Source organism: Nyctereutes procyonoides, unplaced genomic scaffold, assembly GCF_905146905.1.
Source record: "Nyctereutes procyonoides isolate TBG_1078 unplaced genomic scaffold, NYPRO_anot_genome, whole genome shotgun sequence".
Lineage (NCBI taxonomy): Eukaryota > Metazoa > Chordata > Mammalia > Carnivora > Canidae > Nyctereutes > Nyctereutes procyonoides.
In genome coordinates, this window is record NW_026575048.1 from 13,007,241 (window position 1) to 13,033,399 (window position 26,159).

Consider the following 26,159-nt stretch of genomic DNA (forward strand, 5'->3'; position numbering starts at 1 on the left):
GGCTGCTGGGGTACACTGCCCCGCTGCTCTGGAGCGGAGGGCTCCCCCCCACCAAGCCCCTCGGTATCTCTCATGTTACAAAATTCTTTCCCACAACTGGATTACTGGCTTTGAGCAAATTTGGACTCTGGTTGACTTGGGATTTGTATGGGCTTGAAGGTGATAAAAGGAAGATCTAGATGCCACAGGATACATCCTCCACATTCTGCAAGGCGGGACCGACACCCTCACCCCTGGCTGACTGTGGGTCCCTGGCTGCCTTGCGCTGCTAACGAACCCTGGGTGTGCCTCTGTGTCTGCTGCCCTAAACAGGCTGAGGTCCCAAGCTATGGTTTATGCTTTCCGGCATCCCTTTCAACACCTAGTCCAGCACCAGCACGTAGTGGGTACCCGCACACAGTAGCTCATTATTGACTAATTAAAAAAATATTTTTTTCCATAAAAGAGTAAAAGAAAATCATTTCCTTTACTCGTGTGTTACAGCGTTCCTCCATCTTCATATTCTCAGTGCACATGGAACACAGCCTTGCCAAAACACAAAATAGTAATAGCAATAATAATACAGCATCTTTCATTTGCCGAGCACCTACTATGGGCCACGTACTATGTGCAGGAGTGATCACACACGTCGTCTTAACCTGAGAGCATCGTTCCTGGATCCATCCAGAGAGAGCCCACTGCCCCCAAGTGCACTGCTCTTCTTCGGCAGAACCAGTACCCAGCCATGGGCATCCTGACTCATTTCCATCCCAGCAACCAGTTCTCTCCCACCTCCAGCTCATTTTTCATACAAATAAACTAAGGCTTTGAAAAAGATTACCAACCCTTTGTCCAAGATCCCACATGTAGTAAACCGCAGGACTGGTATTCAGTCCCAGACCCCTCTGAACACAAAGCTCACTCCCCCACCATGGCACCTGCGCTTCCCTACAGGATGTTCCTCCTTTGTGTCTCGGGCCGCACCCACACCTTTTCCTATAGCTCTGGTGGCAGAGATGGGAGCATGTGGAACCGGAATAATTAGGCAGCAGTTATAGATATGTCAGCAATGGGGGACAGTGATACATTTGGGGAACCATCTTCGAGTAGGTAGGAAGATTCTCCCTTTCCAGGAAATGGAGGGCACATCTTCTGAGGCTGTGGCCTAGAACATGTTCATTTCTTACAAACCTCAGCTTCCGTAGATAGAGCTCCCCTTTGCTCAGGCTACTGTTGCCATCCGTCACTCTGTTGTTGACACCTCCTTCCCCGGGGCTGCAGACTGGTGGCCTCTGGCATGCTAGTAGGGCTCTAATTGGGATGCAGCTAGGCTGAGCATTCTCATCATTGTCACCATGACATTGTGATGCGTGTTGGGTGTAGGGTGAAATGGGAATCGATCTTGAATACATCACTGTATTCTAGAAGGAGTGGGGGAGACGAAACAACCAGTTTCAGACCCAGTTGCTAAGTCTGCTCTACCCACTTCGGTTGGAGTAACTGAAGGAATATCAGGCCCTCAAGGGGTCTCTTTCCAGTTTTCCCCATAGCAAGCAGCCTTCCACCAAACACCTTCAAAGATCCTCACCCCTTGTCTGGTTTCAAAGATAAGCTCCTTTTTAAATTGGTAAAACGACCTTCTCTCAAATCAAACAGATTGCCTTTAAATGGAAATTCATGACAATTCCAGAGTCTAATTTACTATTGGTGACCTCCTATTGTGTAATACATGCTCACAGTGGACTGATTTATGTTGGGGGCTCAAGGTTCATCAGCAAGAGAAGTACTGATGGAAACCCCTTGCCCCAAATCAAGATGTCATTGATCCAATTTGTAATGTGAATTGAATATTGGACAGAGATAAAGAAAGAGTTCGTTTGTTTTTTTAAAGTCTGAGTAACCAATGAATATCTGCCAGGCTCTGTGAAACTTCCAGTAGGGATAGAGATAGAGATACGACAAAGAGATAGAAATAGAGATAAATAGGGAGATAGAAATATAGATATCTACTGATATAGAGACAGATAGGGAGGTAGAGATACAAATAGATATTGATACGACGCACAATCAAATGCAGATAATATTCACCCTTTGGTTTGATCCTGTAATTAAGAAGTACCAACACCAGGGGGCGATATGGTAAGTGCTTCGGTTAATAACAAATGCAAAATCATGGAAGTACTTTCCATTTGTCAAATTCATTATTAATTAATGCTTTCTTCCCTTTTTTTTTTGAGATTTTACTTCCAGAATAAGAAAAATAAATCAAATGCTATAGCTAAAATGAATTTTAAGCTTATCTGATTTGTGCCCTCGTTTTAGATCATTTATAGGAAAATGGAAGTCTTCCGAGGCAAAATAGCTTGACGTTAGTCACACCTGGACACCCTGTCTCTCAACCCAGCATCCTTTCCTCTACAACACTGAGCTCCCTTTATGCATCCGAAGCGTTTATAGAGCACCTACAGTATACCAGATCCTAATTTGATATAATAAAGAGCAAAGCATAATATTTCCCTTAACACAAAGGTGATTTGGGCTATTCTCTTGGTGATGATTCTAAAGCAAAAGAGACCCGATTTCTATAAACAAGTCACAGAACTTCTCTGGGAGTTCATGACCTTCTTGGGGCAGCGTAACAAGGTCAAAGTGCGTACAGAGGGACCTGGCATTGGACATAGGCGAAAACTGCTTCCCCTGCCCCAAGAGGCAAAAGCCCCTTTCTCTAGAAATTTCGTTCAGGACTATTTTTCTTCTCAAATAGATGTAGTTCTACAGGAACCAGGAGTTAATAGTGGTTGCCTTGTCACCAAGCCTGGAGCCCCAAGGGAGACGTGACTGCAGAAAATAGATGTTATGTCCCGGAGGACAAGTGAAGAGGCAGCTCTGAGAGGTGACCCAAGGAGCTGAGGGCGGCATGGGGTGGGTGTGTTTGAACCCCCTCCCGGAGAGCCCACCTGTGGAAGGCGGCTCCGGCTCCTGGCAGCATCTGCTCCAGGATGAGGACCAGGTCTTCTATTTTACTCCTGATTCTTTGTTGCCTCTCCTCACCCTCCCTCCTGCCCACACACAGCTCAGCATAGAGCCTGGCACCAATTAGGCTTTTGTGAGTATCTGTTGAATGAGCACGTTGGCAGAAAACAGCTTTTGGACTCACCATTTCTAATTAAGGGGAAGTGTCTCTCTCCTCTCCCCATCCACGTGACCAGGTACATGCACTGCTCTGGGGATGATTCACACCATCGTGAATCATCCCCTAAAGTAGTAATGGCAGTGACAGGTTTTAAGGCCGAACGGTGAGCCTCCTTTGGCAGAGCTGACTTAAGACAATCTTCCGAACACATTTCAGCCCTTTGAGTGGCCACTGTGTGCATTTGCTGCTGTGTCCTGAGGCTTCAAAGAGACCCGCTGTGCAGTCGCTTGGTCATTGGGCAGATATTTATTGAGCACCTTCTGTGTGCCTGGCCCCTCCTAGGCAGCAGGGGTTGTGGCGGTGGGGAAACCAGGCCATTCCCTGTCCCATTGAGCTGACAGTCCGCTAGGGGAGAAAGGCATTAGCCTAACTGTCCCGTGAACACAGGATGATGGTTACCAGGGGCAGGACTCCACTCAGCGACAGGCACGTGTGTAATAGAACGTTCTGACCTAGGCTCGGAGAAGGATTCCTGACACAGTGAAGACTGAATCAAGGTCTGAGAACCAACAGGTGTTGGCTGTTGGGGGGGTGGGCAGAGCATTCCAGATGAAGGGAATAATCAGGCTGTGGTGGGAGGACACAGGGAGGCCTCAGGCGGTAGAAGGGGCTCAGGGAAGAGGAGTGGGCCAGAGCTGGGGAGGCTCAGAAGCCTGGGGAGACTCTCGTTCCTTCCTCTGGGAAGGATCAGACGTGGCTGGTGGGTCCTGCAGGTGGATGTGACTAAGTGGGCAGGAGAGGTTCCCTCCGGAGCTGTGGGGAGGAGGGACTGCAGAGCCTGGAGAGTGGGTGGGGGGCCAGTGCGGAGGCAGAGAATGTGGGGCGGTCGGGAAGCAAGGATCCTATGCCTGTGTGAGGTCACGTGAGTGAGAAGGGTCTAATACCAAAACCAAACACCAAGTTGATCCTCAGGGGCCCCAGCTTGGCCGGCGCTGTCAGGTGTGTCTATGAGACCCCATGACAAACCACCTGCTGACCTGGTGCTGCCTGAAGATCAGGGTACGGGGTGCATCATGGCAGCCTTGGGGGGGAAGGGAGGAGGGACCCTCCAATACTCAGGGTCCCAGCTCCATGTGGGCCCAGTAGATCTCACAGCAATCCCACGTAATAGGAATGCATTGCTATTGCCCCATTTGGTGGATGAGGAAACTAAGGCTCAGATGGGCTAACAGATGTAGCCACCATCGCAGAGTCAGACAGACGGGGTTCGTGGCCCCCCTCGGCCTCTCATTGATGTTGGTGGGTCCTGCTTTCTTTCAGGGATCAAGCCAAGGCCCAGGAGGCTGAGTGAAATCCTCAGGCTTGGTTGGCACAGGCTCTCCCTCCACAACACCCCCACACAGAGCAGGGGCCATAGCCCCCCTCGGCCTGCCCTGGGCGCAGGCCCCTCCCGCTGCTGGGGAGGAGGCAGGGCTGAGTGTGCACCCGCGTGAAGGGCAGGGGGTTTACCACTTTGTCTCTGGTGGTGCTCCACCTCCCACGGGCCGCTGAGGAGCGCGGGGACGGGAGGGCTCCTGTGGGCACAGCTCGAGGCGGGAGGAGCACTGTGTGGGGAGGAAGAAGCAGAGGGATGGGCAAGGAGAGGCCCAGCCTTTCGGGATCCTGGTGAGGAGGAAGAGTGTGGCTGGGAGTTGCAGGCTGGGCCCCCTGGGCAGGTGACAAGCCGGAGGGCTTGCCTCAGACCGAGCCTGCTTACCTGTCCCACCCCCCCCCTTTCGTGGTCCGACCTCCTGCCAGTTGGTTATCCCAGGATAAGGACCCTCAAGTCCTCAACGGGTTGAAGAACCAGCTGAGGGACCCTATGATACAGACCTGCTCAGGGCTTTGCTCCCTGATAGACACTCAGGAAGTGGTAGCTGCTGCATTAGCAGCAGGGCCTGAGGAGGGGAGTCCTGAGCCAGGGACCAGGGGAGGCCAGGGATCCAGGGGAGTCCTGAGCCAGGGATCCACGGGAGGCCAGAAGCCTCTGGCATGTTCCAGCAGCGCGGAGGGCAAAGGACCTCTGAGGGAGAGTAGCCCTATTTCTGAGGGGGGACCTGAGGGGAGGAATAAAGAAGACTCTACCCTTGGGGAGGGGATTGTCTGTGGGTTCATTAGCCCCAGAACAGAGGCTTCTGACATTGGAGAACAAAGGAAAACAGAACTGACCTGAGTTGGGACACTTTTAAAGGGACAGTGTCCTATGAGCCATTGGATGGCTTAACTCTCCAAGACTGTGGGCCTGGAGCGTCCAAGAATATACCTTCTGTTCTTTGATCCCATCATGAGCTCTATTTCAGGCAAACTAATGGGCAGAAATCTATTCTGAGTTCTGAGGGCTGCTCAGCAGCAGCCGGGAGCTGGGCCTTGGGCGGAGCCCTGGAGAGAGGCTGTCCTCCTCAGTGGCCTCGCTGCCACCCACTCTTGACACAGCACACCAGCTGTCACGGTGGGCCAAGGCCGCGCTGTGCAAACCTCCCTCACCCTGCAGGTGGGTCAGCGGAACCTCTAGGAGACCTGCATCCCCCATTAAATTGAGGCAGGCCCCGTGGACGCTGGGAGAGGGAGAGGTTCTCATGGGAAATGTTGTAACGTTTTCTCCGCACTCAGTACAACTTCTAGGAGGACGAGATGTACAGGCAGCAGGATAGAGCCAAGGGCTGGAGTGGGGGGTGCAGGGGAAAGATTGCACGAGGGGATGGAAGCCCCATGATTTCAGGCCATTTCTTAACACAGCCACCAAGCAGGCTTCTGTGCCATACCGGGTGGGGCCCTGAGCTCGCAGAGGCGAATGACATCATGCATATTCAGCAGGAGGTGTCAGCACCATATGTTTTTTTTTTTTTTTAAAAGACCTTTTAATATTTGCAATTGAACAGGTTATTAAAAAAATGCAAGTACTGGGCTTTGACCCTCTCTCTGTAGGGAAGAGCCTCTGGTGGCTTTGGAGCAAGCTGCTAAATGGGTGCAAAGCCTCCGACTGTCTTTCCGAGGAGAGACGAAGTCTCGAGCATTTCCAGGGGGTTTCTCTTGCACGTTGGTTGGTTCAAAGTAGGGGTGTGTAGTGCAGTTGGATGCAACGTAGGTGAAATCCCAGGAAGTTTTAGACTCTGAAACCATTCCTGAGTTACGATGAAAAACAATGGGTTGACAGAAGCCTGCCTATTTGGGTGCAGGGAGAGGAACACGTGGACATTTTTGTTTTTCAAGTTCCTAAGATCATCCCCATTACTTGGTGGTGGTTCTGTACACGCATCCTAGCGTAATTTTATACAGCTTTATGCACTTGCTTGCTTAGTATCGCTTTCCCCTACCATCCTTAATGCTCTGTGTCTTTTTTGTATTTTATTCAGTATCTAACACAGTACCTGGCACATAGTAACTGCTCAATAAACGTCAGGTTAAAGGTTAAAGGACAGAATGAGTCGCGAGCAGTGTCCCCCGGCAGCCTTTTCGGAATGTCCGTGTGGTACACACGTGCTGCCAGAAGGGGGCGCGCCGTGCCCACCGCCGAAGCCTTCGGACCTTTTTTCCTTTTTTTATTTTTTTTTATTTTTTTTTATTGGAGTTCAATTTGCCAACACATAGCATAACACCCAGTGCTCATCCCACCAAGTGCCCCCCTCAGTGCCCGTCACCCGGTCACCCCAAGCCCCCACCCACCTCCCTTTCCACTGCCCCTTGTTCCTTTCTCAGATTAGATGTCTCTTATGTTTTGTCTCCTTCTCTGATATTTTCACTTATTTTCTCTCCTTTCCCTTTATTCCTTTTCACTAATTTTTATATTCCCCAAATGAATGAGACCATATGATGTTTGTCCTTTTCCGATTGACTTACTGGAGGGTATCATGCTGAGTGAAATAAGCCTTCAGACCTTAGAGGGAAGGTGGCAAGGAATTCCATCACGCAGCAAATACGTCTGCTTCCTCAGGTGTGGATTTAGGTTCATTTCCGCAGCTTGACAAAGAGACACAGCGGGATGTAGCAGAAAGGACCACCCAGGCCTGCATCAAGACGTCACCGTCGCAGGAGGCCCGGAACCTGGGCCCAAAGCCTGAACCTTCCAAGCTTGCTTGGTGGCCGTAGCCCCGAGGTCAGGATGGCAGGTTTTGCTGTAAGAACGGAATGAAGCGACCCACAGGGGAAGTCTTAGAACTGAGCCTGTTCCAGCGCTGTGCGATATCAGGAGAGCATTCCAGAAAATGCTGAGACCATGAAAATCTGCCCCTAACTTTCCACCTTCTAGATGTGCACCGTCTCATTCTGGAAAGGCGCCTGCCTTTCTTAACTGCTGCTCTGCATGACCTCGCTGCAGATGACACAGTGGGAAGAGAATTAACCTAAGGGTTTGCTGGAACTTTCTGAGTCCATATTTCCTTGCAAAATGGAGCTGAGGATCCCTGCTTCACAGGGAGTTGTGAGAGCTAATGAGGTAGCACAGGTCACACCACTCGGTACAGAGGCCTGGGAGCCGCATGGGCTTATCTGAATTGACACATAAATTAGATAATATTACAATATTCAGTTCTTTGGTTACGCCGGTAACATTTCAAGGGGTATTTTCCCCCACTGTCTTCGATGCTCTGTCTGTCAAAATATTTTATTTCCCTGCACCTACCACAGTGGTTGACCCATAGGGCTGGTAGTTATCATTTTGGACGGTGCAGTTATCGCGTATCTTTATAATCACAAGAAGTTCTAGTGGGCAGAGCTGTCTGGATTGTCATAAATGTCCAATGAGTGGCGCCTGTTTCCAGCAGCAGCGTCGGATCACCTGGCTATCTGGTGCTTGTGCTTGTCTCACCTGGTCACTCAACAGGACCCACCACCTGCAAGCCTGTGCTGTGTGTTGTGGAGGCGAAGGTGAGCAAACAAGGCTTCGCACTCTGGGAATTTACATTTCGATAACTGATATTACATTTTTTTAAGATTTTATTTATTCATTCATGAGAGACAGAGAGAGAGAGGCAGAGACACAGGCAGAGGGAGAAGCAGGCTCCCTGCGGGGAGCCTGACGCGGGACCCGATCCCGGGTCCCCAGGATCATGCCCTGGGCTGAAGGCGGCGCCAAACCACTGAGCCACTGGGGCTGCCCTCGATAACTGATATTAAATAAATAATCCCTTGAGGACACCTGGGTGGCTTGGGTGGCTCAGTGGTTGAGCGTCTGCCTTCCGCTCAGGTTGTGATCCCGGGGTCCTCAGATGGAGTCCCACATCGGGCCCCCCACAAGGAATCTGTTTCTCCCTCTACCTATGTCTTTGCCTATCTGTATGTCTCATGAATAAATAAAAAGAATATTTAAAAAATAAATACATAAATAAATAATCCCCTAATAAATAGGAATGACACACGGGGCTGAGGACACCTCTGTTCTAAAAACCCACTTCTCTATTACCAAGTAAAAGTGAGAAAGAGCCAAACCATCCCTTTGGGTTGTCTTGAGGATTCTAGGAGGCAGGGAATGTGTAATCGGCTGCAACCATGCAGTACAGTTGTGAGGAAGGCCGGCGTCAAAGAGAAATCCGTTCACTCATTCATTCGCTAAGTCAGTCTGGAGCACCTGCTATGTAGAGATTCTGTAAGGACCTAAATAGTGTAGCAGCCGAGGCTCTCTGCCCTCCTGGAGTTTACATTTCTCATAGAGGAAGAAAGACAAAAGAATAAATAATTGAAATACGTTGTATGATAGCTTTTTTGGAGAAAAGCTAAGCAGTGAAGGGGAATAGGGAATTCTGGAAATGAGAAGGTGGACATTTATTTTAAGATTTTATTTATTCATGACACACACGGAGAGAGGCAGAGGGAGAAGCAGACTCCCTGTGGGGAGCACGATGCAGGACTCGATCCCAGGACCCCAGGATCACGACCTGAGCCGAAGGCAGACGCTCAACCACTGAGCCACCCAGGCATCTGAGCTCACATCTTAATGAGTCAGAGCCTTGGTTTTCATTACTGGTTGGTGGAAACCCCTGTCTTCCCTCACAGGAGCATGACAGCATCTAGTTAATGCAGCAGCCCCATTTCACAGATGGGAGGGTGACACGAGGACAAATACAAAGCCGTGCGTGGCCACAGACCCTGCACTCGCCGGAGTCCTGCAGCTCATCCTTGGGAGGCGCTACGCTTAACGGTGGGGTGCAGGGGAGCACACCGTCCCTGCCCTCACAGAACCCTCGCACCAGCAGGGACACAGCAGGGACAGGCTGACTATGGTCTAAGGCGGGGTGGTTGGAAAGATTCGTCCAGAAATGAGTGAAGCACAGGCAAGCAGAGGGGGAGATCCAGTCCAGCCATGAAGATTCCAGGGAGGCAGAGCACTGGAGCTGGACATAGAGAAAAGGTGGGGTCTCTCCACAGGCCAGGAAAGGGGTGGAAAGGGAAGGCATATAAAATACAAAAGCGGGGGTGGGGGGCGTGTTCGGTGACACCTGGGACCACAGTCGTGGTACAGAGGAGAAAGCAGGGGAATGAGGGACAGGTGCGTGCAGGCTGGGGCAATCAGGAAGCCCCACAAACCCCAGGGTTAGGAGTTCAGACTTCAGGGGTGGCTCAGTGGTTTAGCGCCTGCCTTCGGCCCAGGGCGTGATCCTGGAGTCCCGGGATCGAGTCCCAAGTCGGGCTCCCAGCATGGAGCCTGCTTCTCCCTCTGCCTGTGTCTCTGCCTCTCTCTCTCTCTCTCTCTCTCATAAATAAATAAAATATTTAAGGGGGGGAAGGAGTTCAACCTTCAGCTCTGCACCCACAAACCTCTGGAGAGCAGAGCCTGAAGCAGGACACAGAGCACCGAAAGCACCGAGTGGGTCCCGTGTGGAAGGCCTCGGAGGGCAAGCCAAGGAGTTGGGATTGGGTCTCCCGGGTGTCTCTGTGAAGAGAAGTGAGCCGGTCTGAGCCAGACTATAGGGGGATCGGTGCTGCTCTGGGTGTTGGACCCAGCGGAGACCAGAGGCAGGAGGGCATCAGGGGACCGTGGCCAGAATCTGATGGCAGGGGACAGGACTCTGGCTGAGGCAGAAGGGAGGGAAGAGGGTAAGCTATATTTACTCCTCCAGATGGAAAGCCAAGTGGGGAGGTCACGCGGGGAGAAGCAGAGATCATCTCGACCGGACTGCACTGAGTGAGGAGGACAGTTGCCTGCCCCCCCCACACACAGGGCCCTGGGAGCCCTGGGAGCTTCGCCATGCCCCAGCTCCAAAGCCAGGTGACCCAGGTTACCAGGCTGAGAGTCCAAGTGGAGGGGTCCTGGACCCCCCCACGCCCCCAGAAAGAGGACGCAGCCCTTCTCTGCAGCCAGCTCCCCACCATCCGATGGCCAGTACAGTGGCAGCCCTCACGTCCCGGCGTCCTGGGAGGAGAAGCCAAGGAAAGGAGGATGTGCGGCCCTGAAAACTTATCTCAGGAACCTCAAGAAATCTGTCCGGGGAAATGCCACGGGACAAATGCGTGCTCCTCCCGCCTGTCACTGAGCAAGAAGAGGACAGGGATGGGGACATTTCCCTGTGGGCATCATGCTACACTCGGTGGGCTGGGTCCTGGCCCCACCACGGGCCAGCAACATCGGGAGCCCGTGTTCGCAGGGCGCCCCTGGGGCACAGGATTGTTCCTGCGGTATGACAGGGACAGATCGGCGTGTAGTCTTGAGGTCAGAGGCGCACCAGCAGGCCGGAAGTGGCCAGGGACAGAGGGCCCTTCCAGCCCCCACCATCTGCCATCTCCCACTACTAAGCTTGGTGTCCCCGTGTGTCAGAGCAAAAGGGCAGGCTCTGGACCTGGGGAAGGGGGCTCCAGAGAGGGCCCTGAGGAAACTGCCTCCAGGGAACCATCCCGGCCAGCCGTCACCTTCCACCTTAGAACCTGGAGGTCTGGTCTGGTCACCTCCACCCCCAGAGATACCTTGTCCAAACTGGAGCTGATGCTGCCATTCTCACTCTGAGAATTGAGTCTAGGGTTCTGCTGGCCAGTACCTGGAGCAGACCCTGAGCTGCCCCCAAACCTTGCTCCCCGAGGAGGAGCCTTCTCTCAGGCGCCCTCAGGAGGACAGGCTGCCCCAACGTGCCAAAGCCCACAGGTGTGGCCTCCAAGAGCCACAAGACCCAGGTCCCACCATCACCAGAAGGACTCCAGCACCTGGATTCACTCAGCTGACCATCTGCAGCTGCTTCCCATGTGGCTTTTTCCTATTAATGGAAATGCAAGACCTACCGGCTATAAAACTTTTGACCAAAAGTAGAAAAACTGTGTCTGTACCTAGACATGAAATAGAAACTAGAAATGTCTCAAAGACTAACTATATTCGATCATCTAATACAGTTTCTAAAATTTCTCACAACGAGATGCATCTTCTTTCAAACAATCCATCATGGACTGAATATTTGTGTCCCTCCTCAGACTCACATATTGAAACCTGATGCCCAAGATGATGGTATTAGGAGGTGGGCCGTGCAAGGAACTTAGGTCTTGAAGGTAGAGCCCTCAGGAATGGGATTAGTGCCCTTATATAAGAAACCCCACAGGGGCTTCTGGGTGGCTCAAACACCCGATTCTTGGTGTCAGCTCACATCATGATCTCAGGGTCAAGAGATCCAGCCTCATGCCGGGCTCTGTGCTGGGCATGGAGTCTGCTTAAGATCTTAGGATTATTTCTCTCCCCCATTCCCTCTTCCCTCAACCCCAAAAAAAGAAAGAAAAAGAGACCCTAGAGTTTCCTTGCTTCCCACAAGGACAAAGCAAGAAGCTGGCAGTGTGCAACCCAGAAGAGAGCCTTCCCCAGAAACTGACCTTGCTGACACCCTGATACTGGACTTCATCCTCCAGTGGAATTAAATTTCTGTTTATAAACCATCCAGTCTGTGACGCTTTGTTACAGAAGCCAGACCGGACTAAAACACAAATGGAATTATATACACACACACGTAAATACAGATTTTTTTTTTTTTAGCCTCAAAGTTCTTTTTTATTTATCATAGGGACTTGTAGATTACTAATGCCACTGAAAATTGTTTCCACACTGAGATATAATACAGTTACTCAAGCAAAGCGCACTGAATTTAAAAAATGAAACACATCTCAAGCAACAATATGCAAAAAATACTTATACTTCTCAGGCACTAGCATAGCCCAGAGGTGAACAGGAGTCCAAGACCCTGATTTCTTCCTAAAGACATTGATGAGTGTGACTTCATTTTTTCCGGGATGATCCATCCAGAGTTGAATCATTTCATCAAAAGAAAGAGCATTCCCCTGATTAGATAAACTCCAAGCACTCAGCACACGACAGGAGGAATTTTCTAAAGGGAACAAGCCCTCCTGATAGATGAGGGCTCCTGAGCACATGCTCGGTTCTTCTGAAGTAAACGTGTTGGCCATAAAAGTCAATAAACAGACCTTCTACAAGGCACATGGCACTTTCAGGGCCCAATCGATTTTTTTTTCCTCAAGAATTTTCAGATCTAAATTAATTTTTAATATACTGACCTGAAGTTTCCAGCTGACTTCAGATGAAACTATCAGATATGCCTTCACTTTAAGGTATGCTGGGAGAAATAAGACAGGTACAGCATTTCACCGCCAGGAGCCCACACAGATGGAGAAGAACACCCAGTAGCCTCGAGCCACTGTGTAGAAAGCTGGGAGTTTGCAGAGCACTACGGAGATGGGGGGTTTGCAAAGCACTACGGAGATGGGGGGTTTGCAGAGCACTACGGAGATGGGGGGTTTGCAGAGCACTATGGAGATGGGGACCTGCCCGGGGCTCCCTCTGCTCCGCCCAAGACTCCTGCCCACAAGGCAGATAAACACAGCAGCAAAGAGTGGAAAGGGGGTGGAGGACACTCTCGTGCACAAGCACATGTGACACGATGACCTACTAAGAAGTATGTACTTGGTCTTAGTTTCCTTGGAATGTCAGGGCTGACAACCGTGCCTTTTGTGTGCTAATGAGATGACTGGTGGCTGGGGGCCCCTAGATAGCTTGGGGGTGGGAGCTGGTCACCCTGAAAGACTGAGGCATGGTTAGAGGATTGGAACTTGTAGCTCCCTCCCCGGCCTCCCCCTGGAGATTGAATTAGATCATCACTAGCCAGTGATTTAGTTAACTGTGCCTATGTAATGAGGCTTCCATTAAAACCCTTTAAAGCACAGGTTTGAGGAGCTTTGGGGCTGGTGAACAGGCTGAGGCGCTATTAGGGTGGCATTTCTGGAGAGGGCCCTCTGGGCACTTTCACCCTACACCTTGCCCTACACAGCCCTTCCACTGGGCTTTTCCTGAGCTGCGGCCTTTAAAACAACCTGGTACTAGTAAATAAAGTGCCTGCCTTCATTCTGTGAGTCCTTCTAGCAAATTTTTGAAGGAGGGCATTGTGGGCACCCCTGACTTTAGATCGGGTCTATGAGAAGTACACAGGTGGCAATCGGGGACAGGTCACTGACATCTGAGGTTGAGGGCAGTCCTGTAGGACTGAGCCCTCACTATGAGTGGGGGGGGCTGCACTGACTCCCCAGGGGTTTGTTCAGCATGGAACTGAACTCAACCAGACCAGGTTAACTTCCAGAAAGTCGGAGTTGTTAGCAGGGAAAACCCCAAAACCAAACCAAACCAAACCCCATACATTTGGTGTCAGAGGTACCGTAAGTTAAAGAATAGTTCAGAGCACACGTGGATCAAACTCACCTACGCAGAAACTGTCAAGGTCAAAACTGTTCAGGTCAAAACTCGGCAGGTGGCAGCCTGTCCTCAGGAACCCAAGCCCCCTCTGGCATTGGGAGGTGGAGGGGAACCAGGCTGCGCCGGTGGAGGAGGACAGAGCCTCTCCCTCCGAACCCTCCACCTGGAACCCAGGAATGAAGGCCTTGTCACCTCCTCTGTCCCACCTCTTACAGAGGACACGACCTTGGCCTTTATTTTCAGTCCCGCCTTGGGTTTCCCCAGTCGCTGTGAAATCCCAGAGCCTGGGGACTGGGAGTCTCTGCTTTCCCAGTAACAAAGACAGGGCCTGACCAGAAAAAGGCCTCAGTGGAGTTTGATGAATCATGAAAAATGAAGGACAGAAGTGGCGTGTTCAGGGGATGAGGGAGCGGGAGGAGAAAGCTGTCCTCCAAGCCTCAGAAGAATGTTGCTTGATTAAAAAGAGAAATGGTCGTCAAATCATTAGTGTCTGAGATTAATGAAATAATTGTTTGAAGCCATTCAGCTCTGGGGTGATTCTTTTTCCCCAGAGCTGTAGAAGCACCACGGATCCTGGTGTCCAGAAGTGGGTGCTAGGGATGTGCAGGCCTCCGTCAGCTGCACTGCACCCCCCCCCCCCCCCCAGTGCAATGCTCGTCTCTTCTCTGGCCTCACCGATGGGATCTCACATGGAAACACACCTTTTATTCCTGCAGGGAAATGTTCTTCCTTCCAGGGAGCTTCTAGGCGTGGGAGGGGTGGGCGGCAGGTCCCAGGGCAGGAGGCACCGGAGCACCAGGCGCGGAGGGCTCCCGAGGGAGGCAGGCCCCGGGGGGCACGAAGGCGCCCGTCCCCACGCAGGCTGGCCAGCCTGTCCCAGGGGCAAGTGACCAAACTGATGAAGGAGCAGGGACAGCAGGCACGTCCTCAGGAATCTGCGTTGCTCTTTGTAGTTGCAGGACCTAATCATCCCGAAACAGGTCTATGCCCTTCTCTGCCGTAGAACAGCACAAGGTTTCTTTCTGCTTCTGGTTCGGGGTTTGGGGGTGTGTTTGCTCTCCACCCTCCACCGGGACAAGGCCTCTCAGCTTCGCTGGGGCACACAGAGGCCCGGCGTGGGGGGGGGGGGCGCTCCTCCGCGGCCCCTTCCCTGCCCCCGCGGCCGGCCTCGGCCTCGGCCTCCCGGCGCACCCGGGCCGGCGGGGGCTCCCGGGGGAGGCCTCTTTGGAGCTCTCAGAACCCCCCAGGCGTGTTCTATTTTTAATGGGTTTTAAATGTGCGATCTACAAAGGAGAAGGGGAGTCCCCGTAAAAAGCAGTGGGGCAGTCGCCTCGCCGGGGAGCCGAGCGCGGGGGCGGGGCGGGGCGGGGCGGGGCGGGGGCGCCCCGAGCCCGAGCCGAGCCCGTGCCTGTGCCGCAGTTCTTCCCCTACGGCGACGCCTCCAAGTTCGCGCAGCACGCCTTCCGGACCTTTGACAAGAACGGCGACGGCACCATCGACTTCCGAGAGTTCATCTGCGCGCTGTCCATCACCTCGAGGGGCAGCTTCGAGCAGAAGCTCAACTGGGCCTTCAACATGTACGACCTGGACGGCGACGGCAAGATCACGAGGGTGGAGATGCTGGAGATCATCGAGGTGGGGCGGCGGGCCCTGGGGGGGGGCGGGGCGGGGCCTGGGAGGGGCCTGGGGGAGGGGCCTCGGGGGCGGGGAGGGGCCTGGTGGGGAGGGACCTGGGGGGAGGAGGTAAAGGACCTGGGGGGTGGAAGGGCCTCGGGAGGGGAGAGGGGGGAGGGGGACAAGGACCTGGGGCGGGGGTGGGGGGTGCGGGGACGGGCCTCGGGAGGGGAGAGGGGGGAAGGGGACAAGGGCCTCGGGGCCAGGCCAAGGCAGGGCGGGGGAGCCTCAGGGCCGGGCCCTCAAGGTGGGGTTGGGGAGAGGGACCGCGGGGCGTGGCTGGGATGGAGCTAGGGAGACGGGGGGGGGGGGGGCGGGGCTCTCAAAGGGAGGGGGTGGGGGGCCTCGGAGCTGGGGGTGGGGCAGGATGGGGGGCATGGGGCGGGGCCGTCGGGGGACCTGGCGTCTGGGGTGGGGCGGGGCGGGGCTTTCGTGATGGGGTGGGAGGCTCAGGTTGGGGCGGAGTGGGGCCCTCGGGGCGGGCCGGGCAGGTGGGGCTTCCTGGGCCTGGGGACCCGGCGGGCCCCGACAGGGCAGGCTAAGGACCACTCCCCCCCCAACCCGAGGAAGCTTGGAGCCTGGGCTGCGCGGCGGCTTCCTTTCTTCCCTGCCTGGAGCCCGGGTGGCCACCTGCCCGGCCCCCAGTTCCGTCCCCCGACCCCCGTCCCCCGACCCCCGTCCCCGCGCGTCCCCGCGCAGCGCTGGCAAGTCCAGATCCAAGCCCCCGGGCTCTGACGCCGGCGCCACGGCTGTACTCAGACGCGGGGCTTCTGCCCTGGGCCTAGCGCGGCCCTGCTGGGCGCCCCCACTTCCTCAGCCAGCTTTCCCCTGGTTGCATAAGATGCTATCCGTAGCTCCTCTGACATCTTACAGAACTTTATTGAGTTATAATTTGCAGACCATAAAGTCGCCCATTTTAACTGGACGATTAAATGATCTTTAGTGAATTTACCAAAGTATGCAATCATCCCCATAATCCAATTTTAGGACGTTTCCCTTCCCCCAGGAAGACCTCTCATGCCACCTGCCTGTTCCTGTTACAGACTCAGATGACTTGACTCTTCTTTGTCTCTGGATTTGTGTCTCTGGACATTTCATATAAACAGAATCAGACAATATAAATATATGGCCTTTATGCCTGGATTCCTTTTTTTTTTTTTCTGGATTCCTTTTTTAAAAGAACCTATGTTGTAGGATTTATCAGTATTTTATTCCTTTTTGTTGCTAAAATAGTATTCAGTTGTATGGATCTGTCATATTGTTTACCTGTTTACCAGTTGATGAGTGCTGGTGCTGTTTCCACTCCTTGACCATTATTAATAATGCTGTTAGAACATTCACCTGCAGGTCTTGGTGTAGATGGGCATTTGTTTTCCTTCAGGAAGTTTCCTAAGAAAGTTGTTTCTATCTAGGAAATCCCCATGTTGAGAATTACTTGTGTACAGTTAAGTGAAAGTCGGAATTGTTTAACTTATGAACAGAGTCCCTGATCCACAGATCTCCCTAAACTAATCTTTCTGGGCTGAACATTACTGGGCCACCTTGCTTGGTTGTCTTAGCAAATGATTGTAAGTTCCTTATCAGTTGGGACCACATTTCTCTTTTCCTAAATCTTCAAGGGCTAGTGCTTGGTGACTTTCATCTGCACTTCAAACCCAGAATGTTTAAAACCGAGGTCATCATTTTCCTCCTGAGTCTTCTCCTCATCCATTAATCTTGCACTTACCACTGAGGTACTCTGTCTCCCCACTTCCTCCAACCTGGGAGTCGGATGAAATTCTTTTATGTCCAGTTGGTCACAAGACTCACACATATTTGATTATATCGCTGTCTTATTTAAAACGATTTAGGAATCCTTTGAAGTAAATTTAAATCTTTTATCATATCATGGGAGAACTTTACGCTCTGTTTCTGGTTTTCCCAAGGCTATCTATAAGATGGTAGGCACGGTGATCATGATGAAGATGAACGAGGATGGTCTCACGCCTGAGCAGCGAGTAGACAAGATTTTCAGCAAGATGGATAAGAACAAAGATGACCAGATTACACTGGATGAGTTCAAAGAAGCTGCAAAGAGCGACCCTTCCATTGTATTACTTCTGCAGTGCGACATTCAGAAATGAGCTGAGGTCAACGCTATGGACTGACAAAAGTCTCAATGTTCCATTCAGTCTGCAGCTATTCACACACACACACACACACACACACACACACGCACACAAATATTGCTTGGACTACCTATCAATGGACTTGCTTCTTGTGTTTGAAACACTTGTGTGCATGAGAATGTCATTTGCTAATGAATTTTAAAAGCATATATTATAAAACAAACAACCTGCCACAATGTGATATGTGTAACATCATTTCATAAAAACCCTTCTCCCTTCAAGCCTGGGCAGAAATGTGCTGCAAAAAGTTCTATGGTTTCTTGTTCATGTTTTGCTAATGCTCGTGTCTCCTTGATTACATGTTAGTAGCACTGAGACCCCCCCTGGTAATGTAACTTAATATAAGCTGTGTCACCATTCTCGTGTAAAATAGTACTGGACAGGCACACGGAGAGGCCTTGGCTTCCCTGTGTGGTCCGCACTCAAGAGCTTGTATTATCAGTGAAGATAAACGTGCTACCTTTGCATGCCTTTTAGGTTTGCCTTAACTCTTACCTCATTTGCATTCTATCAATCTGGAAAGAGCTATGTTGGAATTACTGCAGTATAAAACTTAAAAATCCTGCTACATGACTCATTAATTAAGTATATCTCTCTATATATACATATACACAAAGATATTATTTATTGAAAGTAAAAAAAAAAAAAAGCTGGAAGTGTATTGATTTCTGCTTGAATTTTCAAAGGCTCCCAAAGAGGTGGCAATAGATGTCCCAAATAAATTTATAACATTTGACTTTCTCCCTCAATTCTTATTTCATAATTTTAAATCTGAAATGGATGTTCATGATTATCAAGGGTCAGCTAGCAGCAACTTAGCAAATCTACTCTGAAATATACAACCTCAGAATTCAGAGAATTAATGACAACGAAATGGAGAAAAGCAACTTTCCAACTCTACATCCTGGCCCTCAAAAGAGGGGCAATGAACATGGTAGGTGAAATTTAAATAAAACATGAAACTTCTCTGTTCTCAAAAAAATACCCATTGTATAAAATTAAGTTTCATCTTAATGTGACTGGGTGCTAGCGACACATTACCTTCTTCCCATGGTGTGGAGGACACATGCAGCCAGCTGAGAAGTGTCCTCCAAAGGCAGCCCGTAGGAAAGAACACTTCTGTCTTTCCAAGTCAAAAGTATACTAGTTGTTATTTTTATTTTTAATTTTTCTTTTTTTTTTTTTTTTTTTTTGAGAGAGAGAGAGAATGGGGGAGCAGCAGAGGGAGAGAAAAATCTTAAGGAGATTCCACACTAAGCGCAGAGTCCAACATAGGGCTCAATCTGATGACCCTGAGCCAAAATCAAGAGTCAGACGCTGAACCCACTAGGTGCCCCGCTAGTTGTCATTTTTAATGATGGAACAAAATTCTGACCCTTTTAAACCTGAGAAGAGCAGACAGAAGAGATTACCTCAAGAACTCTAAAGACAGGTTGGTATTTTCCAGAGAAGCTCAGTTTTTCCCATAGTGCTGTGCAACAGAACTTTCTAGGATGATGGAAAAGTGTATGTCTGCACTAGCTACATGTATCTATTGAGCACTTCTGTATGGCTAGTGTGACTGAGGAACTGAATTTTTCATTTCAATTTAAATTCAGGGCGCCTGGGTGGCTCAGTCGGTTAAGCATCCGACTCTTGATTTTGGCTCAGGTCATGATCTCAGGGTCAGCCCCACACTGGGCTCTGTGCTCAGCAGGGAAACTGCTTAAGATTCTCTTTCTTACTCCCCCTCTGCCCCTATCCCATCTCCCTCTCTAAAAAAATAATAATTTAAATTTAATTTGCCACATGTAGCTCATAGTATCCGGGTAGTGCTTTGTTATTCACTTTTTATCGAGTGCCTTTTTCCCTCCTAAATACTCTTCCTTTGTCTGTCTTAGGATCATTAAGACCAGAGACCAGGGCCTAATGATTCCATGCACCCATTCCACAGGAAGCTGTGAGCAAGCACACCTCACCACAAACACTCAGGACACCGACGGTACCTGAATCACTGATAGAACCATCCCAAGTGGTAATAGAATGTCCTTTACCCCTGTGCTTGGTGAGTCCAATGTGGGGGCAGGAGAGATGGGAGGTCTTTGGCGTCTCCCAATATTCTCTGCCCCTAAATGAGGGGGAGTGGGGTGAGGAGCTAGAGGGGCTCCTTAGAAAGGTGCTGGGTTGAGTCTGACGCTGGTACTGCCTTCATAGCAAATCTTCACGGTCACCTACCGTGCACCCAGCACCATCGTTATGGGGAGAGACAGACAATAACCAAACCACACACACACACACACACACACACACACACACACACACACACACACACACGAGATGACCACTTGTAAGAACAATGAAGGAAAGAAGCACAATCTAAGAAGGATGGGGAATGATGGGAGCCGGTGGCTATTTAGGAAAGAGTGGTTAAACGACATTTGAAGTAAGAAGTGAGCTATGAGGATATTCAGGGCAATCATGGGGGAAAATAAACCTCTCCAGCAGAACTTTCTTTCTTTCTTTCTTTCTTTCTTTCTTTCTTTCTTTCTTTCTTTCTTTCTTTCTTTCTTTCTTTTTTTCTCTTTTTTTCTTTCTCTTTCTTTTTCTTCTTTCTTTCTTTCTTTCTCTTTTTCTTTCTTCTTTCTTTCTTCTCTTTCTTTCTCTTTCTTTCTTCTTTCTTTTTAAAAAAAAAAACATTTATTTCAGAGAGAGAGAGAAGGCACAGGAGTAGGGGGAGGGGCAGAGGGAGCGAGAATCTTCAAGCAGACTCCCTGCTGAGCACAGAGCCTGAGCAGCGCTATTTCCCACAACCGAGCTGAGTGCCCCTGACTAGTTCTTTTCATAAATAAAATGTAGTGATCAGGCCAGCAAGTGAACACAGCGCCGGTAGCGTGGCCCGGGAACAGTGCCTGGAGAGCAGTCCAGCAGTACTTGGCTAGAGTAAGTGTGCATATGCCCTCGAGGCAGCACTCTCAGCTCTGGGAATTTTGCCCCAAGAAGCTCTCCTAGAGGGCCATGAGGGCCATCCCAGGATGTCTGTGACAGCTCTGTGGGAACTACAGGCAATCTGGTGGCTCATTACTAGGGGACTAGGTAAGTCAAACGTGGTTGATGCAGCCTATGCATACTACACATTGGCTGGAGGCAACAGACTGACAGCAAAATGGACATAGCTCTTTAAAAAAGATTTTTTATGAGAGAATGCACGAGAGGAAGGAGGGGTAGAGGGAGAAGGAGAGGCAGGTTCCCCACTGAGCAGGGAGCCCAACGCAGGGCTTCATCTCAGGACTCTGAGACCATGACCTGAGCCGAAGGCAGACGCTTAACCGACTGAGCCACCCAGGCGCCCTGGATATAATTCTTTTAAATGCCAATTGGGAAAAACAGAAACAAAACCTCATGCATAGTGTAATATATATATATGAAATATGCATTCTCACAATAAGAAAACCAAAGACGTGTAAAACACCAGGAAGTATCACCTTAAGATAGTTTCTAGGAGTAGGTAGTAGTAGGAGTGGTTCAGTTACTAGTGCTCCACAATAACTCCACCCCAAAACTTAGTGGCTAAAAATAGAAACAATCATTTTATTATTTCCGTAGCTTCCGTAGGTCAGGAGTTTGTGAGAGGTTCATGTGGCCGATTCTGGCTCGGGGTCCCTTCTATAGTTGCAGTCACATGGTAGCTTGAACGGACACGGGGCTCTGGAGGAGCTGGGGCCTGGTTGGCATCTCCCTTCCTGTGGTCTCAGGGCCCCTCCCGTCCTGGGCTAGTTTGTGCTTCCTCACGGGATGGTGGCCTCAGCACTCACGACCTTCATGGTGGCTCAGGCTCCGGCACAAGTAGTCCTGCAAAGAGGTTGGAGTATTCCTAGATTTTTCTGATCTGACCTCAGAAGTCATGAAATAGCACTTCCACCCATTTTCTTGATGACGAGACAGTCACGGAGCCATCCATATTCAAGGAAACTAGATTCCAAGTCTTCCTTTTAACAAGGGAATCATATTGTTTGCAGGCTTCGTATTGCCTGTGATTCACTCATTCAGGATCACGGTCTCTGGATGAATAATAGGAACTTCCTTCTTAAAGAGGCCAGATGATTCCCTCCACATGGTTGGAATTCATGTCAAGAAGTAAAACACATGTTTTAACAGATGTCTTCAGAGGGCCTCAAGGCAAAGGATGTGTAGAGGCGTAGCAAGAAACTGATGGTCAATTAGAGCTCTAAATAAAATAACGGGGTTCCCCGAGCTCCTTTCCTGTAAGAAATTAAGTGTCTCCAGTATTTTGGGCATACAATTCGGATTTTGCCCAGCATCTTGCAGGTGGAATATCATCTCCAGACTCTTAAGTCACGTTATTGTTTTCCATTCTTACACTCACCAATGTGACGTTACTCGCCCAGTAGCAGAGTGCTTGCCTCCACCTCCCCATCTTTCCTGTGAATGACATCATCGTTCTTACTGCTTTTAGGACCCAGGCCAATCATCCTTGATTCCTCTCTCACAACTCCACAGTATTACCAACAAATCCCACTGCCTCATTTCACACTGGAACACTACCTCCTTCACTTTGGCCGGGTCACCTTGACCTCTGACCTGGACGGCTGTCAGAGCTTGCTTTCCTTCACCATACTCTCATTCTAACCTATTCCCATAGCAGCCAGAGAGATATTTAATACGTTTATTAGACCAGGTCTGAAAACATATTAGACATCGAATGACCCTGCTTCCTTCTGCCTACCTCTGAACCTCATCCCCTTTGCTCACTAAGCCCTGCCAACATGGGCCTTACGGTTCGTGGACACGAAGTCCATTCTCACTTAACAGGCCTTACACTCAGTTCCTCTACCTAGAACCTTTGCCTTAGGTCTTCCTGTAGCTTGTTCTCTCGCTCATTTCAGGCTCTGCTTAGATACTACCTTCTGCAAAGTCTTCCCTCAATGCTGCTTCTGAGACCCCCCACCCCCTGCCACTCTACTTCTTACCCTGCTTTATTACACATAGCAATTACTGTTCTCTGGAATTATATACAGCACATGTTCCCCTCAACTGGATTTTTTGCTCCCCGAGGGCAGATCTGGTATACTCCCAGCATCATTCTCCATGCATTAAATTGTTGCAAGCACACACATGGCAGGAACGTCATCATTTTTGAATGAATTAATCTCTATATTCTTAAACTTGAGAAAACCAGGCAATAGCACTCTTAAGCTTGCTGATCAGTGAGTAGCCTCAGGACACATTAGTTTCTCTGGATTCTATCCAGATGCCCTAGCCAAAGTTTAATGGGTTCGGTATCAGTATTATAAATAATTAAAAAAGAGAATTTCATTTGCTGACTCAAAGAAATAGCTAATTTAGATCCACATTACTTTACCACCCTTTAAAGAACAAAAGCTGGTCCTATTACATATTTTGATGTACCTTCCAGTCCACAGTCACTTATTTCAAGTCATGAGATATGCTACTGTTTTAACTTTTAGAACTCTAAGTTCCAAACCGATTCTCCTGAAAATCTGAGTTGGTCAATGTATAGGCATCAGTGTTGATGTATAAACAAGTCCTAGATCTAACCAGAACCTCCCTGACTCGAGAAATGATAACTCGTACTAATTCTCGGGAAATCTGGGTGACTTGGTCTCCACCACAGCTGGCAACACTTCTGATCCAGCTCCAGTCCCAGACAATAGCTTCTTACTCAGAATTGAAGCATTTTGGTCTGTAGACATTTTTGAAGACATGTGAAGGTGAAGAGGGTAGGGGCGGGGAGAAAGCAGCACTTGATGGGATGGAGAAGCGAAAATACTTAAGAAAAAAGAAGGCTGTGCCTGAATCTTTCCTGTTGATTATCAGCTTGAGTAACTCTATTATTTCTATCTTGGTTTACTACAACTCATCACATTTGTCATTTTGAGAATGATTGTAATTTTGCCCACCTCTCCACCTCATGGATTTGAGGTGAGATTTAGGAGTCCAAGGGAACAATGGCCCTCAGTTCCCAGGGCATCATCACTCAGGTCAGTCCTGATGATGAACCAGGGGTCGGGAAAGCCTCTGTTTTATGTAGTGAGGTCACGCAATATATACATATTTAAAGTTTTATTTAAAAAATTTACTAATTTTTAAAAAAATTTTGAGAGAGTGAGCGAGAGAGCACGAGGCAGGGAGAAGAGGGAGAGGGAGAAGCAGACTCTCTGCTGAGCAGGGAGTCCATACAGGGATTAATCCCAGAACCCTGAGATCATGACCTGAGCCAAAGGCAGGTACTTAACTGACTGAGCCACCCAGGCACCCCTAAAGTTTTATTTTTAGAAGTTACGTATATTGGGAACCCTGGGTGGCGCAGTGGTTTAGCGCCTGCCTTTGGCCCAGGGCGCGATCCTGGAGACCCGGGATCCAATCCCACATCGGGCTCCCGGTGCATGGAGCCTGCTTCTCCCTCTGCCTATGTCTCCGTCTCTGCCTCTCTCTCTCTCTCTCTGATGACTATCATAAATAAATAAAAATTAAAAAAAAAAGAAGTTACACATATTTAAAGACAAAAAATTTTTTTCTTCTTTTATTCTAATTAATGTTACTATTATTAGGCCATTAATCGAAGGTATGTATTTTCCCTTAATGATAGTTGAAACCAAAACTTTGTGAGGCTAAAGCAATGAATAATCTTGGACTCTTAACAAAAGATGTTTGTAACTGAGGATTCTATTTCCCATTCTGTATTCAGAAATGTAACTTTAAAAAAAAAAAGAAATGTAACTTTTAAAAACTATCACAAAGATTCAGACACTAAAATTATTTAGCTAATATAAGTCTACGCATGTGGTATTTCCACTTCATTTTTTTTATTTGAAAAAAGCACATATATGTTAAAAAGTAGTTTTGATACAAATTAGTTATAAACATAACTTTTAAAGGTCAGACTTTGCATGGTTTTAGGAGGATGTTCATTAACTTTCAGTATACATTTCCTCCTTCTGTAAATTCTTAGATTAGAAAAGCACAGATTTTTAGACTTCTCATTTACCAACTGATCTCACTTTAAGGTTAATTAGACTCTCTCCCCTCCACTAAAATAAAAAACAAAACCCAGTTTTCCTCAGTAACAACAGAAGTGCTGCTACTTTTAAAATACTGCCTTTTTTCTTAAAATATTTCCTTTTCAATTCCATAAATATTTATCGCTAGCAATACAGGGAATGCTCCTGGAATATCCACGTCTGTCTTAAAAATTTAGCACTTACCTAGTATCAAAGAGAATATAGGCAAGAGTATTACTCATGCCTTTAAAAAAAAAAAGTTGATAAACAGCATTTCCTACAAGATGCTATGTTTTATCATTCTAAGAAGCCCACTCTTAAACAGCTCTAAAGTCAGGATGTGTCTTTGAGGTCACAGGTGTCAGCTCCCCATCAATAGGCCGGCCTCTGGCTCTGCTGGGCTTTCCTGCTCTGGAGGGAGCCCGTTTTCTTAACCCTTCTCCCCAGCTCCTCTCAGCTGAGCCAAGAGCCCTGGCCCATGAACGGAGGGGTTTTAAACCAGGCAAGCGTGCCACAGGTCAGGGTGTAGGGCTGTGACACAATCCCGTTGTGACATGGGTTAGACACTTAGTTGGATGGATGACGTTCAAGGACTGAGAAAAGGCACTGGGTCAGGGTTGGTGGTGCTGTGGTACTCCATCAAAGTGCTGTAGAGATAGCATCCTAAATCTGAATGCAATTTAATTATTAAAAGTACAGCCCAAATCTCTAGTTCCATCTCTAATGATACAAAATGACCTGTGCAAGGATTCTGAGCAAAGGTCTATAGTCCTGTGCAGGTCCCTCATAATTAATGAGCAAAACCAGACAGTAAATCCTCTGTAACCTGGTCCCTACCCACAGACCGCCTGTGCACCCCAACCTCTGCAATGAAGAGGTCATATTCTGGAAAATAAAACTAAATATAATCAGATGCTCAAACTTTTATTTTAATTATTACAAAATACCATAGAAATGAACCCAAACTAAACAGATATGTACAAAATTTTACTTCTCAAAAAACAATCTATAAAAGTAGATGGTTAAAAAAAAACAAACTTAAAAAAAGATTTAAAACCAATACTATGAAATTAATTTCCTCAAAGTAAAGTAACAGTAATTTTAAATTGCTGGTTGGCGTAGGCTTCCTAGACTTATTTACATATTTTACTGGGGCCAGATATATAAAGGAGTTTCTTTTATTTTAGATTATCTTCAGTTTCATTTTATTTCATCAAATACTCCTGAATCTCTTTCCCTTTACAAATCTGGCAACATGAGGACATGGCACAGGGCACAGGGAGCTGTAGATCAACTTCGGTCTTCTTCTTCCTCTTGGCCCACAGGTCGGAAAGGCAATGTCGTCTGTCCTCTTTCAGGGTCAGACATTCGAAGAATTCTAATCAGTTTACTTGATGGAAGTGAACTAGAGGAAGCAAAATTAATTACTCAAGATTACTAGGAAATTTTCACAATAAAACACATTCCAAGACTACTTCCTGAAA

General features: G+C 48.9%; 2 protein-coding genes across 2 annotated transcripts in view; one reads left to right on the plus strand and one right to left on the minus strand.

Moving 5' to 3' along the window:
• The window catches only part of VSNL1 (visinin like 1), a 102,128-nt gene extending 83,907 nt beyond the window's left edge, over nt 1-18,221 (plus strand). Inside the window, exons 3-4 of the mRNA XM_055327252.1 lie at nt 15,234-15,449; nt 17,414-18,221. Of these exons, the coding sequence (XP_055183227.1) occupies nt 15,234-15,449; nt 17,414-17,611 (414 nt within the window). The 3' untranslated portion in view covers nt 17,612-18,221. The remainder of the gene's footprint in view (nt 1-15,233; nt 15,450-17,413) is intronic.
• A 6,278-nt stretch (nt 18,222-24,499) lies between these two features.
• The window catches only part of SMC6 (structural maintenance of chromosomes 6), a 73,051-nt gene continuing 71,391 nt past the window's right edge, over nt 24,500-26,159 (minus strand). Inside the window, exon 27 of the mRNA XM_055327347.1 lies at nt 24,500-26,080. Within this exon, the coding sequence (XP_055183322.1) occupies nt 25,966-26,080 (115 nt within the window). The 3' untranslated portion in view covers nt 24,500-25,965. The remainder of the gene's footprint in view (nt 26,081-26,159) is intronic.